The 15,673-nt window shown below is 60.9% G+C and overlaps 1 protein-coding gene across 7 annotated transcripts in view; it reads right to left on the bottom strand.

The window, feature by feature from the left end:
- The window catches only part of PPARGC1B (PPARG coactivator 1 beta), a 101,897-nt gene that overhangs the window by 25,799 nt on the left and 60,425 nt on the right, over positions 1-15,673 (bottom strand). For all 7 annotated transcript variants that reach the window (XR_002342022.2, XR_014839150.1, XR_014839149.1 and 4 more), the window contains exon 2: positions 4,991-5,164. Coding sequence is in view for 2 of the 7 variants with exons in the window: in XM_021085008.2 (XP_020940667.2) it covers positions 4,991-5,164 (174 nt within the window). In the remaining 5 variants the exon portion in view is untranslated. The remainder of the gene's footprint in view (positions 1-4,990; positions 5,165-15,673) is intronic.

Raw genomic sequence — 15,673 nt, 5'->3', positions numbered from 1 at the left:
CAAAAGGATGCTCTGAGCAGCCAGCACTGCCCGGGCTGCGGGATGAGAGGTGCCAGGCGGGCTCAGAGCTGAGGGACAGGAACTCGGCTGATGAGAGGCAGATACACCGCCTCGGGTAACCCCTCCGTACCCTCCTGGGGGGGCACTATCCTATCGCCGCTTGCCATGTGAGGAAAGGGGCTCACCGGGGCTGACCACCTGTCCTGGGCGTGTGCCACTTATTCACACAGCAGATCCGGGAGGGCTCACAGGGAGCCCGGAGCGCCCTCCCCGACGTCTCAGCCCTGGGACACGAGGGGCAGCGCGCGCCCCCAGACACCAGCCCACCGCCCTGGGCGCGGCAGTCACAGTCCTGCGAGGAGTCCAGGCGTGCCGGGCCTGTGCGGGCAGGAGGCGGGTCCGCGTGGGACGCCGTCCCCGGCCTCCTTCCCATCCCAGCTTAGGACGTTTATCCTTCTCTGCAGCAAGTTCGACTGCAACACGCCCCGTGTCGGCCCTCTGGCTGCACCCAATCTGAGCCAGACCCTTCGGCCGCAGCAGCGGCTGAGAACCGAAGCAGGAACACGGGGAAAAGGGAGCAAACGCGGTTGTGAGTTTGGACCAGAGCTAAGGATAAAAGGAAGGTCAAAAGAAAGCTTCAGGTGGGCCTGACCCGGGTCCAGGGGGTCAGGGCTGCAAAGGGACTCGAGTGGCAGCCGCCATCCTCCCCCTCAGATGGCCCCCAACCCAAGTTCCCAGAGCAACTTCTCCGGCCTGGTGGGGAGTTAAGCTCTCGGGACCTGGGGGTCAAGGGCTCCTCCTGGGGCGGGGCGGGGCGGGGCGGGGCTCTGCCCCTGACGGGGTGACCCTGGGGAGTCCTTTCCCTCCAAGCTCGAGCCGTTCCTCTAAGGCTTCTCAGGAAGGCCGGCCGGAGGCAGTGGGGCAAGTGCTCCTGGAAGCGCACCCAGCTCAGTGGCCGAGCGTGGGAGGCCTGAGGCAGACCACCGAGGAGAATGAGTGAACAATGAACCCCTACCGCTGGGCAGAGGCGGAGATGGGTGTCTCAACAGATTCCAGCGGGAAGGTATGAGTTACTCAGAAACATCAGCTGCACTGGGTGGAAGGAAGGTTCCCGCTTTCACGGAAGAGGAGCGGGGCCCGGACGGGGATATTCTCAGTTACAGCAAGTACCAGAGCTGGAAGGGCCTGTGGCGATCACGGAGTGCCCAGGGGCGCCAGACATGCAGCCTGGGTGCAACTGCTCCCCTGGGTAGGGCCAAACCCGCGGCCCATGGAGGTTCCCAGGCTAGGAGTGGAATCAGGGCTGCGGCCGCCGGCCTACGTCACAGCCACAGCCACAGCCACGCGGGATCTGAGCCACGTCTGCGACCTACGCCACAGCTCACGGCAACACCGGATCTCTGACCCACTGAGCGAGGTCAGGGATGGACCCTGCGTCCTCATGGGTTGTAGTCAGGCTCCTTTGCACTGCACCACAACGGGAACTCCTCCGCCAGCATATTTCTTAACACAGCCCTCCTGGCGGCACCGGAGACCTGCTCAGTCGGAGCTCAGGAGGAAGCCCTCCTGCCCCCTTGTTTTGGGGTGGGGGCAATGAAGGTGCAGGAAAGAGACTTGTCACAGTCACGTGGCAAGTCTGGAGGGGTGGCGAGGGTGCGCAAGGGCTTACTGGGTGCCAGGCGCGGAGCTGAAAGGAACTCAAGTCGGCAGGGACCCCAAGGAGCCCGGAGAGGTTGGGTAAAAACAACAGGACTAAGGGGAGGCCTCCCGAGGCTCTGCAGCCTTCCCGGGGCGGGTCCAGCTCTGGACAGCCAGGCAGGGCCGGGGTCCTGCCCCTGGCTGGGAAGAAAGGCCCTGCGTGCCAGCGGCACCCCGGATAACACGTGCCAGGGAGCCATGCGGCCCCCTCCTCTTCCCGGGCCCCTCCGCTCTGCTTGGAAACGGAGCGCAAATTAACGGAGAGTTAATCAGCTGCAGAAGGGCTATTAATAGACGCGGCCCGGCCGTGCCCTCCCCGAGCTGCCCGGGCGCCTCCGCGAACCGAGGGCCCGCCTCCTCCTCAGAGCCTGCGGGGCTGAAGGACGAACACACAACGGACCCCGGCTACTCTGAACCCCCGGCCGGTCCGGGCTGGAACTGGGGGTGCAGGACACCCAGGACATCCGTTTCCCTTCCTTTCTTCTGGGGGTGAGTCCCGAGATGTCGTCGGCGCCTGAAGGACCCACTGACTAAGACCCACCACGCTGATCCGGGCCCCTCCCTCCTCCTTCCTCACGGGGGCAACGGAGGCCCGGCCACAGCCACGCGGTCCAGGGCGACGGAACCGCCAAACGCCCGCTTCCTCCAAAAGCACCTTCTAAGTTTAGCCAGCGGAGGCCCCGGGCCCTAGGACGGCGGCCCCCGAGAAACGGAAGGCACCCTCCACTCTCCGTCTGTCTCCGCAGCCGTGGTGCCAGCCGACCGCGAGAAGAGCACGGTTCCGACACGAGCCCACTGGCCGGGACTTTGGGCCGGTCCCGTCCGGTCCTCGGCAGCAGGGACAGTGCATAGTCAGTGTCTCCACTCACAGGGTGGAGGCCTTTCCACGTGCAAGGGCCCCACCGAAGAACTACACGCGGTTTGTCCTCGAGGAGCTCCGAGCCTGAGGGCCCCAGGCCGGCACCCAGGGTGGGAGTTGGGGGCAGCGGGGACTGAGCGCCGGCCTCCGGACGGGCCAACAGGAGAGCCGGGGGTCGAAGGAGGGCTTCGCCTGATGAATAAGCCTCGAGAAGGTGTCGCTCTGCACGGAGCCCCGGGAAGAGAACGCAGTCATTGCGACGCTGTGTCGCCCCGCGCAGGGGCCACGATGGGGGCGATGCGACGCCCATCACGACCCGCAGGGGCACAGGTGTGCAATGGGCGGAGCCGACCCGGCCCGCGAGAGCAGGTGGGGGGCGCAGGCGCAGAGGGGCCGAGCGCCAGGCTTCTGCCACAGCCCCCCCGCCCCGTCTGGGAAGACGCCTCTGCCTTCCTCGCTTGCCAAGAGCCCGGGGGCCACCCCAGGCCGTGTCAGACCATCTCCTGCACATAGTAGGACCTCAGCAGGAGCCGACCAGCGCATGTGGCCAGTCTCTGAGTAGGGGGAGGCGTCCACACAGCATCTGAGTCCCCCGGAAGCTGGTCCCTCTGCAGGGGGAGCAGCACAGCGCAGCTAATCCCACTGCTGAGCCGGAAGCAGAGCCCAGCCCCTCGATCCTCGCAGGGTCACCAGAGACGGTGTGGAGCGACGAGGGGTTTAGGTTCCTGGCTTAGAGTCTACACTCTGACCCTTCCCAGCACCGCCGCCTCGGGCACGTCACTTCCCCTCTTAACATACACAACCCAAGTGTGGCTTTCCTCACCTGTATGTGGGCTGGTGCTGTCTCTTATTTATAGGTTAGAATGACCTTGGGGAAAATCCAGCTCCTTAAGATGGCCCAGCAGACTGTGCAGGATCTGGCCCCTGCCCAGCCCTCCTCCCCCAACCATTTCCTGCCACTGTCCCCTTAGCTACACCCTACCGCCCTCCCGTTCCCTCGCCCAGCAAGCTTTCCTGCTTCCTGGCTCATCTTCACACGGCTCCTCCCTCTCCTCCCCAGGAAGGACCTTCCTGACCACCCTGTCTCGCTCTTTTTTATTTTCTGAGGGCCACACCTGCGGCATGTGGAGGTTCCCAGGCTAGGGGTCAAATTGGAGCTACAGCTGCCAGCCCACACCACAGCCGCAGCAATGCCAGATCCAAGCCATGTCTGTGACCTACACCACAGCTCACGCCAACACTAGATCCTGAACCCCCTGAGCAAGGCCAGGGATCAAACCTGCATCCTGAGGGATGCTAGTCAGGTTCTTAACCCACTGAGCCACAACGGGAACTCCGCGACCATCCAGTCTTTAGATGCTCTTCTCATTCCAGCTTTCCTCCTACTATGCCCAGGCCACAGGGGACCTCTGTCTGTTTGTGGGTTAACGGATCAAGGGTCAATCTTCCCTGTAGACCCCAGAGTCCACTGATGCACACAGTGTCTGACACAGGGGGAGCTCCAGAAACATTTCTAGAAGGAACCATACCATCCACCAGCACTGTCTGCGAGGATGCTCACGGCACTGGCTCGGTAGACAGTGTGTTACTGTTACGGTCGTTGGTGTTGTTCTCATCACCATCGTTCTCACCTCGCCAGGCAGGCGCAGGGAGCCGTGGCTTCTCCCCAGTCCTTACGGGGGAGCACATTTCAAGGAAAGAATAATGAGACCGAATGTACCCACCAGCTTCAACACAGCCGATCTTATTTCCTCTATCACCCGACACGTGCAAAGGCACGCAGGCACCGCTGTCCTCCGAAGCGAGTCCCAGACACCCCGCTGTCCCATGTGAGGCTGAGGCTGCGATCGGGGCGCACAGAGGGAGAGGCGTGGAAACGCACGACGCTTCTTAAAGAACCTCTCGGCTCCACCGGAAAAATGGAGCAAACTATACGAATGTGAGTTGCGAAGAACATTAAAGGAGCTGAGCCACACAGACAGGGATGGTCCTGCCACAGGGAAGGCGAGTCACTCCGACCGCGCCGTCGGCCTGGTTAGGAAGCCCCTGCTCAGGGGGCGGGCGAGCCGGGTTGGAGGCCGGGTCAGCTGCCCTGAGCTTCATCACTTAGGCACGTGACCCTCAAGCCTCAGCCTCCCCATCTGTGAAACGGGGGAATGGCCACGTCTGCTTCCCAGGGTGGCAAGGAGACGTCAGGGAACCGCACGGGCCTTGGCACCTGGCCAAGGGGGGGTTCTGACGGGGGCTCCCAGAGAGCGGCCCTGCCCAGCCCTCACTTTCCGAGAGGGTGACACCGCCTGGAGGGGAAGCAAGAGCTGCCAAGATCAAGTGCATTTCCAGGACCAGGGACAGGGGCCCAGGAGCCCTGGCGGGGGAGCCAGTGCAGAAGGTGGCTCAGGGCGGAGGCGCGGGGGCGAGGCTCGGAGGGCACACCTGAAAGAGCTCGGCATCGCGGGGGCTGTACTGGCTGGGGTCCGCCTCGGCGCTCTCTGGGCACCACTGCAGCTCCTCGAAGCAGGTGGCCGAGTCCAAGTCGCCGACGTCCAGCTGGGAGAGGTCGAGCTCCGGAAAATCAGCGCAGAGTTGCTCCTCCCCGGACACCCCACTCTGAGGAGACAGGAAGGAAGGAGGTGGTCAGAGCTGAGCGCGGCCAGACTCATGCAGGGACCCTCGCGCTCATCGCAGCCAGTCTGGGCCCTTGGCTGCCTTTTCCGACGCCCGATTCTGCGAAGAACGCCCAAGAAATGCAAAGGAGGGCCTCACCCTCTCGCAACTGTTGAATCTACAGGAGCTGAGTCAGGCCCTGGCAGTGCAAATTCCCCCCACACACTCCTATACATCCCTCAAAGCCCTGCCCAGGGAGCACCTCTTTTCTCTCACCAAAGATGTTTTGTTGAAAACTTTACTACAACCTGTAACTAGAGATCTACTCTTTATCTAACTGCTCCCACGAAAGGAGGTTTCTGAAGGCCACAATCCCTCTCTATGAATAGTGAAAAACAAAAGGCCGTAATGAGGGCTGACATCACTGAGTGATTGCTACGTTCTGGAAAACACCCACCCATGTTCCGAGGAATACGTGTCACGTCTAAAGTGTGCATGGCCACCTGCCAGCGGACAACAGGGAAATAAGACCGTAAGCACCTGGATTACGGAATGTGCCACGGCGCTGGGGACAAGAACACGACACGATGAACAACACGAAACCGAGGAAGCTCAGCAGATGCGATTGGCCTACAGGTGCGAAGACGGAGACGGACGTGAGCCACACATTTCTCAGGATAACGGCTGCCCAGAACACTGTGCAAACACGCAGGGAAAGGTCCAGGAGGCCACGACCCCCTGCTGGTGGGGGAGCAGGGGTGGGGGAGTCACGGAGAACCCTGGGAACAGGGCCGACCAAGTGCTTCTCAGAGTGTGGCCCCAGGGCCGGCAGAGTCAGCACCACCTGGGACCCTGCTGGAAATCATGCAGATTCTCAGGCCCAACCCCACACCCACCGGCTCAGACGGCCATTGCCTTCTCACCCCGGGCTCCTGAGCGTAACAGTTACCTAAAGACGGGCTGCCTTGCAGGTGCAGAAACAGCCTGAGTGGGAGGCTAACACAGAGACAGGACCGCTCGGGCACTGTGAAACCCTGGGCAAGCCCCTTCGCCTCTCTGAACCTCGGCAGCCTCATCTGTAAAATGGGTCACCACCCGCCTCATGATATGAAATGAGGCAGTGCTAAGCCTGGCTCGGTAGGTACTCAATGAACAGGAGTGGGCAATAATGACACCAAATAAGAAATAATAATGGGAGTTCCCATCAGGGCGCAGCGGAAACAAATCCAATTAGGAACTATGAAGTTGCAGGTTCGATCCCTGGCCTCGCTCTGTGGGTTAAGGACCCAGCGCTGCTGTGGCCGTGGTGTAGGCCGGCAGGTGCAGCTCTAATGCCACCACTAGCCTGGGAACCTTCACATGCCGCGGGTACGGCCCTAAGAAGTAAAATCATAATAATAAAAGTACTAATAATGAAAACAAGAGTGTTCCCTGGCTGGTGGAGAGGACAGAGACAGGCCCGTGTGACACTGAAGAGAAACAGGCTTTACCCAGGCCTTTGCCCTAATTGTTCCCACTTACTCGGCCTCATAAATGATGGATAAATGTGCATTATTAGCTCAAGTGGACACAGGAAAGAGGCTTTTATCTGAATTTGGGTCGAATGTCTTAACTCCGTTTTGCAAGAATCCTGCACACGCGGCCGGCACCGGGCCTGGTTCCCCAAAGCAGCCGCCGGTCCCTGCTCACGGGCTGGGCCACGTGATGCCCAGAGACATCTGGGACCTCCCGGACCAGGCCTGCCCTCGCGCCCCGGCCTTCTCCGCCAGGAGTGAGCGAGCACGCGTCACTCGGCCGTCCCCGAGGCGGCCTCCCCTCCCCCGCCAGCAGGACTCCGGACGCAGCGGGCCTGGCAGCTCTGCAGAGTCGCCTGGTTTGTTCACAGCCTGTGCTGAACGGCCTGCAACGTGTGTCCACAAGTCTCTGTGCAGACCTGTGTTTCCGAAACACCATTTCTCTCGACTCCCAAGCAGGGGAACTGGAACGGCTGGGTCCCGCGTAAGCGCAGGTGTCACCTGACACGACCTCCCCCGCTGTCCCTCCGGAGCGGGGGTGCCGGGGGCCGCCCCGTCAGCGGTCCGGCTGGGGCTGCTGCTCCGCGGCCTCCCTGGCACGTGGACGGCTGGTCATGCAGATGGGAGCCCTGTCTGGGAGCAGGTGCCCGCAGACAATCACAAATGCTACGTGGGCCGGGCACAGTGGCGGCTAAGACTCAGCCCTTCCCCTCGCAACTGACAGCTCAGTGGGGAAAAGAAACAAAGAATTCGTGACACTAGTGTTAGTGCCACAAAAGAAGCAACTCGGCGCGCGGCGGGAGAACGAGAGAAGGGGGAGAGCCAGCACCTTCCCGGGGGCTCGTGTCCTGCTCCTTTTCTTTTCTGTTCAGGGCCGCACCCGCAGCACACGGAGGTTCCAGGCTAGAGGTGGAATCGGAGCTACCGCTGCCGGCCGACGCCAGAGCCACAGCAACGACGGGGCCTTAACCCACCGAGCGAGGCCAGGGATCAGACCCGCAACCCCATGGACACCTGTCGAGTTATCACCACCGAGCCACGACGGGACTCCCCCCGGCGGTCTACTGGTTAGGAATCGGCACTGCTGAGGCCTGGGTTCAATCCCTGGTCTGGGAACTGAGATCCTGCATCACAGCCCAAAAAGAAAAGGCAGGGAATGGACGTCAGCGGGGCCCTGAAAGGCGTCGTGGAGGAGCAGCGTCGGGTGTGAGACGTGACGCCGGGCAGCGGAGGATGTGGCGAAGCCGTTCCCGGCAGAGGATCCGCCCAGGCAAAGATGCAGGCTCGGACCAAGCCTAGAGCTCGGGCTCGGACCACAGGCCGGCAAGGCTGCAGCTCATCAGCAGGGCGGGGGAGGGAATGACACCCGCAGAGGCGGGGAGGCTGGACCTGGTGGAGACTGAAGGGGTTCGGGTGTCACACCACGGGTGACGGGAGTGGGGCCGGCGTAGAAGCAGGCAGACGGTGAGGCCCAGGCCGGTGCCGCATCCCGGAGGGGAGCAGACGGCGGGACTGGGAGGCCCCCGCCGAGCGCCTGTGCGGCGGCAGGAGGCAGAGCCAAAGCAGAGACACAAGGACGCCGAGCAGCTGGGCCTCTCTGGCCAGCGAAGCCCCCAGCTCTCTCGGCTTCTGGATCCCGCTCGCCCATGTAACTCGGAGCAGCCCACTCTGCAAGACGCACAGCCTGACACAACTTAAACTCAGAGCTGCAGAATCCCAGACCAGCAGGAACCAGCGGCCCCGAGAGGTTTTCCAGCCACGTCACTGAGGACAGCGTGGGACACAGAGGCCCCGTGAAGGGCCAGAGCAAGTTTCTGGAAACGTGTGCACAAGGAATTCAGACTTAACCTCTAGGCCTTCAGAAACCCCGCCAAGAAGTCCGGAAGGTCCACCTCCTTCCCCTGCACATGTGGACACGCAGGCCCAGGAAGGACGTCGGACGGATGGGCCAGGGTCATCCGGTGAGCGTCCTTCTGGCCAAAGCCACGTCACCTCCTTTGTGAAAGGCCACCGAGTGGCCAGGACCACTACACGTACCGACCTCCCGGGGCAGCTCTGCTCAATGTGTCCCCAGGACATCAAAAGAGAAACCTCAGCTTCGCGGCCTTGTCACCAGGGCCGAGGCTACTGTAGCGAAAAGCCACTAAGCACCGCACCGGGAGTCCTTCCCTGGCCTGCTCCGTGTTGAGAGAGGCCTTGAAGGCGGTGCCCCCTGACCCAGTTCTCTCTGAAAGGCCCGACTTGGGCTTCTTCTTCTTCTCCGCCGCTCCCCGCAGGCCCCATCCGTGGATGGGGGGGTTGGCACAGGATAAGCCCCGCTATTACCAGGCGCTTTTTTTGGTGGGACCGTGCCTGCAGCAGGTTCCCAGGCCAGGCAGGGACTGAATCCACGCCAGAGCAGACTGGTCACCTCCCACACGCTGAGGGCCTTGTCTGTATCCTCGCAGCAGGTTGCGACAACAACCTGCAGGGCGGCCATCACTGTCCCCACTTAGAGACGCAGTCCCTTGCCCAGTTGGCCGGGGCTGCCGTTGCGAAGCACCACAGACTGTGTGGCTTAAACAGCAGAAATATTTTGCCTCCTGGCTCTGGAGGCTGGATGTCTGAGATAAGACGCTGGCAGGGGAGCTCCCATCATGGCTCAGCAGAAACAAATCCCACTGGTATCCATGAGGACGCAGGTTTGATCCCTGGCCTTGCTCAATGCGTTCAGGTTCAGGTGTTGCTGTGAGCTGTGGTGTAGGGTACAGTCGCAGCTCATTTCTGGCGTGGCCACAGCTCCAATTCGACCCCTAGCCTAGGAACCTCCAGATGCTGCAGGTGCAGCCCCAAAAAGATGAGAAGAAAAAAAAAAGATGCTGGCAGGGCTGGCTCCTTCCAGGCCTCTCTGGAGCTGGCGGAGGGCTGGCTTCCCATGGTTTTCTCTCCATGCGTGCCTGGCTCTGTGTCGCATTTCCCCCGAGATGAGGGCCCACGCGAACGGCCTCGTGTTACCTCGACGGCCTCTGCAAAGACCCTCTCTCCAATACGGCCTCCCGAGGTACCGGGGCGAGGACCCCGACCCCCCTCTTTCCGTTTCCCCTGGAAGGACCCAGGGCCCCAGCAAAATGTAAGGCTGAATCCACACTCTTCGTTCCGCAGCCAAACCCCCTGATTCTGAAAGCTTCAAACCCACTTCCTCCCATTTACAGGTGGGGAGACGGCGCTTTGCATGAGAAAGGCCCCGGCACGGGCTAGTCTGCAGCTGAACTAGTCTGCAGCTGAACGGCGACGGGCGGGGCGTGTGCACAGCCCCCCAGGCCCCCCAGGTCCGTTCCCCTTTGGCCGGGGGCTCCCCACCGGCTGCTGAGCCTCCCGTGCCTCCACCTCCAGCCAGACACAGCCCTGATCTGAACCGCGACACCACAGCCCTGCTCGCAGAGGCTCGGTGCTTCGGCCAACTCACTTGCTGGAACTCGATTCCCTGCTTAAGAAAGAAGACACCTTCCAGAAAAATCGGTGGCTCCGCTTTCCTGACAACAATCAGCACGTGGCCTCACACAGCAGCTGCCCAGAGCACATCCTCGGAGTCACCGGAAGGAAGCCGGAGGGGAGGGGTGGCCACACTCTGAGGACCTGGGCTCCGGCCCTGCTCGTCCTTCGTGGGTCACCGCCGACCCCTCCAGAAAACACAATGTTGGAGTTCCCATCGTGGTGCAGTGGTTGACGAATCCGACAAGGAACCATGAGGTTGCGGGTTCAGTCCCTGCCCTTGCTCCGTGGGTTAAGGATCCGGCGTGGCTGTGAGCTGTGGTGTGCGTTGCAGACGCGGCTCGGATCCCGCGTGGCTGTGGCTCTGGTGTAGGCTGGCAGCTACAGCTCCAATTCGACCCCTAGCCTGGGAACCTCCAGATGCCGCGGGAGCGGCCCAAGAAATGGCAAAAAGACAGAAGAAAAGACGGTGTCCAGCAGGCGGCCCCTCGACCCTCTTGCTTAAGCACCTGACCCGATTCTGTCTTCATCCAGCGTCTGAGACCCACGAGGCTTCGGGGAGAATCTAGACAGCGCGGACAGATGCGTTCTCAGAGGGGAAGCCGAAGATGGGGACAGAGAGAACGAGGCCTAGACCGGGGCCCGGGTCTGGCCCTGGCTCGGCGACCAACACCGCTCCTCTGAGTCGGGACCCAACTTTTGCCGCCCCACCGTCTCTGGACCGAGCGGGACAGTGAAAGGAATCCTCCCCCGCGGTGTCCCGGGACAGGTCCCACGGCGCAGGCCAGGCACCTGGCACACAGACGGTCACCCCTGAATGGGGCCCCAGACCCGGCGTTGACAGGTGACGCCCAAGCGACCCCAGAGCTCCGGCCTCAGGGCACCGTCTCGAGGGGCAGGGCGCTGGGAAGGCCCAGCGTGAGGTCAGTGCTTCGTGAGCTCATCCTCCGACCCATCCCCACAGTCCCGAAGCTCCTGCTCGCTCCATGGGGCCCCTTCGCCCTCCACCAGCCCCGGGTCCGGCGGCATCATCGCCCATGGCTCCTCCTGGACGGACGTACCTGCCCTCACAGCCAGACCGCGCTGGCTGCTGGCCCTCCCCGGGCCTGCCCACTCCGGCCTCGCACCTTCCGCCACCAGCTCGGACACCCGAACGCCGCCCTTCCGCCAGCCTGGAGGCTGCTCCCTGGCAAGAATCTGTATTTGATGGGCTGGGGTGAAAGCTCCCTTTTCCGTTACGGTCAGGAACGGCCACACTGGCCGTGAGATCTGCTAGAGTGGCAGGCACCGGCAGGGGGGTCCCCCCCACCCTGGCAGACACCCCCAAACCACCCATGGCTCTATCTCCCGCTGAGCTCCGGGCCCTCGCAACACGGGTCCTGCGCAGCCGCTGCCACTTCATGAGACCCTGCCCGGCCCAGACCTATGACCCTGAGTGTCTCCTCGCCTCCTCGGAAGGTCGTGAGACAGGCATCCACGGAGGCCCCCAAAGCCATTTCACTGAAGGGATGTCTTCCTTTTGCTCCTTCCAGGCCTGTCATCTGGCTTCCTCCCACCGGTCCTCCCACCCACTCATTTGCCCCGGGCAAGGCAGCCGCCCTCCACCCAGGCGGTCCAGGCAGGCACAGTCTGGCCAGTCAAAGGGCTTCATCCAGTGACTTCGCCCAGCAACTGGTGCAGGGGTGGGTCAGGGTGCACACCGCAGCTGTGCTGGAGCGTTTGGGCAAAGGCGCTCGGGTGGCTGAATTTAATTCTGGAAAGGCCGACAGGCCTCCCGGCTTCTGCCTGGGAAGGAAGCCAGCACAGGGAATGCAGAGTCAAGAAGCAAAGACAGATGCACCCCTGATAAAATAATTTAAACACCTGGATCCAGCTGTGCCTGAAGCCACCCAACAGACCTCGTGCTCCATTATTCTCTTAAGTTTCCTTTCCAGACTACACTGCCAGCTGGAGTTTGTCACCTATCAATGAAAAAGTCGTGACTGATTTCTCTCTCCTACATCCAAAAACAGTCTAATCTTTCCACTGTCTTCCAAATGAGTACAAAACTCCTAAAGAGGCTTCCAGGAGAACAGCAGGAAGAGTAAATGAGTTCAGTCCTCAAAAAAATACTACAGCATCCTCTGAAGTTAGACTCACGAGCCAGAGACACAAAATTCAGCTCCAGGAAGAATCAGTAGAAAACGCAGGGGCTCTGCCCTCAGCCTCAAAGAACAAAACACACTGAGCTCAGAGAAAAGGCAGACCATTGAAAGGATCTCCCACCAAAACACTCAGGGCCGAGCATCTCGAAGCATCACGGAGGCCCCTTCCTCGCAGAAGCACCCAGCCCCAGGCCCGCCACGCATCGGCTGCGTGATAGCAGCTCAGCCCTCTTCGCTGCGGCTCCAAGCCTCGGCCACGCAGCTGCCCGCTCAGGGCGGCATAAGGAGATCCAGCAGAAGGTCACCAGGTCTGGGGAGAGGGCTCCTCCAGCTTGGAGAGCAAAGCGCGCCGGGTGCTCAGAACTGGGCCCCCGGGTCAGGCCAGACCCAGCCAGGACGACCAGCGACCTTGGGAAGCCCGCTCTGCATGGCCGGGCAAGAGGCCGGCCAAAGTCGGGTCCCTACGCCTGCAGCATCCGGACCGACACCCGGACATCCGCCTTGGCGCGAGGGGGGCTCGACCTGGAGCGTGTTGATGTTGGGGAGGATTCCTGCCACCTGCCATCAAACCTAATCCCAACCAGGCCCCCCAGCCTTTGGTGCAAGAGACGCTCCCCTAAGCAACCACCCAGGTAACAAGGCCCATTCCCACGGCCCACCGTGCCCCAGAGGCTCAGAGGCGACCCTCCAGTCACCTACACATCTGCTTCCAGCAGCTGGCTTGTTTGTTCGCCGTCAATTCTGCTTCTTCCCAAACCCATGTGTTACTATAATTATACACTTTAATGAAATGGTTCAGCCACAGAAAACTGGGTCCAAAAGAAGACACTGCAATGGAAATGAAGCTGCAGGCGGTGCAAGGCTTCCCTGAAGCAGAGCTGTTTCTCTCTCTCTCTCTCTCTCTCTCACACACACACACACACACACACACACACACACACGCACGCTCTGCTGTCAGATCACGTGTGAGTGTGCTCACAGTAAAAGATGAGGAGACGCTGGCAAAGCATCTGCAGAAGCCTGCACTTAGATTGCCTGACAAGAACCTAAATGCTTAATCCAATTGAAAGTGTCCCCAGTCTGGAAATAGGAGCCGTGGGTGTGGACCAGGCGGGAGGAGAGTTTGGGATTTCAGTGCTGGCTACACAAGCAGTCCTGCCGCAAAGACTGGCAATAATGAACACGCGTGCCATATGGCTGCATTTAAAAAAAATATATATATATATAAATAAATATGTCGGGGAGTTCCCCTGCGGCACAGGGGGTTGAGGATCTGGCATTGCTGAGCACCCATGGGCTCAATCCCTGAGAGCACAGCCAAACAAACAAACAAAAACAACGATCGGTGTTGCGTTTTCCGATTCTCTGCTGCCACTGACGTTTTCCAAGGAATTCCCCTCCCCCACCCGCTTCATCAGCTGAAAGGACTGTGGGCAGCAAGTGAGCCTGACGATGGACTCCCAGGGCACGAAGAGGGCTTTAGGCGCTGGAAGAGCCTGTAGAGATGCTTCTAGAGAAGACTCTTGTGTTTGCAGATGAGGAAATTGAAGCGGAAGGTCTCCTGGGAGAGGTGTTACCCTCAGCACCTCCGTTTCTCTTCCCTGTTGCCCCCAAGCAACCCCGTTTGCAACAGAGATCCCCAAAGGCTCGAGCTGTGTCCCGGTGAGGTCGCCTGGGGTGGGGCGGCGGAGCTCCTGGCTGTCCTGGCAGGTGGCTGTGCAGGGCGCCATCAGCAAACCCCCCTCCCCACTGCAGCGACAGAGACCTGGCACCTGTCGGGCTGTCGTGCAGCGGACACAGGCTGCCCAGGCCCCGGAAGACGGTACTGTGTCCTCTTTGATTTTACAACAATAAAAGGGTGGAACATAATTCGACAAGAGCAAGCGATCCAGTGAGTGAAGGTGGCTCGGGGGCGTGTCACATGCACACTGTGACCGCCGGCAAGTGCAGTCAATTTTATGCACTTGAACTCAAGGGCCTCTTGAATTCAAAGGAGAGTGGCTGGAAGAGTGCTCCGTAAACTGCGGAGCCGAGCAGGTACCCAGGTGTCAAGACGGCGGAGGCAGGGCCGCCTGGCTCCGGATGTGCTCGCGGCAGGGGTCCCTCAGCCTCTCTCCATCTCCGGAGAGCAGCCGCCCTCACGGAACTACTGTCCAGCTTGAGTTTCCACCTTGGGGCTCCTGTGCCAGCAGCTCCTCCGCCTAGAACACTCCGCCTGTCCCCTGCGCCTGGCTGGTCCTGTCTCATCCGCCGCATCCCAGACGAAGCGTCCCTCTCGGACGGGCCTTCCTGCCCGCTGTGTCCTAAAGCGGTGCCCAGGCCCCATCACCTACTCTGAGTCCCTCAGTTAGTAGTTTCGCTGTGATACCCCGCCCCTGTGTTTCCAGCATTTTTTTTAAATTGTGCTAAAGTGCCCCTAATATAAAATTTCCATTCTAATTTCCCTTTCTACTGTATTTCAGTGGCGTGAAGCCACCATCGTCACACGGCTGTGCACCCATCCCCAACCTCCTTCTAGAACTCCTCCCATGTGTTTCATCTCCTTGTGTGCCGTCACCTCCCCTGGCTGGGGTTCCACGCGGGCAGAAGCGGCGTCGGGCCACCTGTCTTCTTCCCTGCTGTTCCCCCAGCAACCGGCACAAAGTAGCTGCTCGATAAACACAATGGGCTGCGCAGGTAGCACCGTGTCCACCGTCAAGGGCAGCACCCGAGGGCAGGAGCGGCAACATGGCCCCTTTGTTCCGTGCGGTCCTAAGGCGCAGCCAGGTCGCCTGGCAGCCTCGGTCACCACGTCGGGATTACAAGTTCGGGCCGACTCTGCGGAGGAAACAGCATCGAGAGCGCCTTTCCTCCCTGGTTCTGCGCCCCTGCGAGAGGTCAAGCATGCAGACAGCCCAGCACCCAAAGCACCTGGCACTGACACTCACTATTTCAACACATCACCTCTACCCAGAGCAACATTTTATCAGCTGCTGAAGGGCAGGTACAAAAATAGACTGTGGGGATCAAATGCCACCCTCTGCAGTGGCTGAAGGGCCCTGGTGTATGACAACTCGAGGCCTGGGGCCCGGGACGGGTCCTCTTCCAGTGGGGCGCAGACACGGGGAAGCCGTGGCCGGGGGGCATGGCCTTGGGCACCAAAACACTCAGCAATCAAGGCAGGTCATTTTGAACGCAATATTGCCGAAACCATCAAAATTCATGGCCCCAAATCGATGACGAACAAAACATCAAAATTCTAAATGAAGGCAGGGTCAGTGGAAGGACTCTTCCTTTTGCTTCGGGTGCCTCTCAGGCTCTGCGGGGCCTGCCCCCTGCCTTACAGATCTGGAACTGTGTTCAAGGGGGTGTCTGGGCGCTGGTTATTACCGTTACTTGTACAG

The sequence above is a fragment of the Sus scrofa genome, chromosome 2, assembly GCF_054392235.1.
Source record: "Sus scrofa isolate SSC_HxYL_T2T_F1_AM1 chromosome 2, Sscrofa_HxYL_maternal_Yorkshire_Landrace_v2.0, whole genome shotgun sequence".
In the NCBI taxonomy this organism is placed as follows: Eukaryota; Metazoa; Chordata; class Mammalia; order Artiodactyla; family Suidae; genus Sus; species Sus scrofa.
Note: the sequence above shows the minus strand (reverse complement) of the source record. Positions and strands in the feature narration are given on the sequence as shown.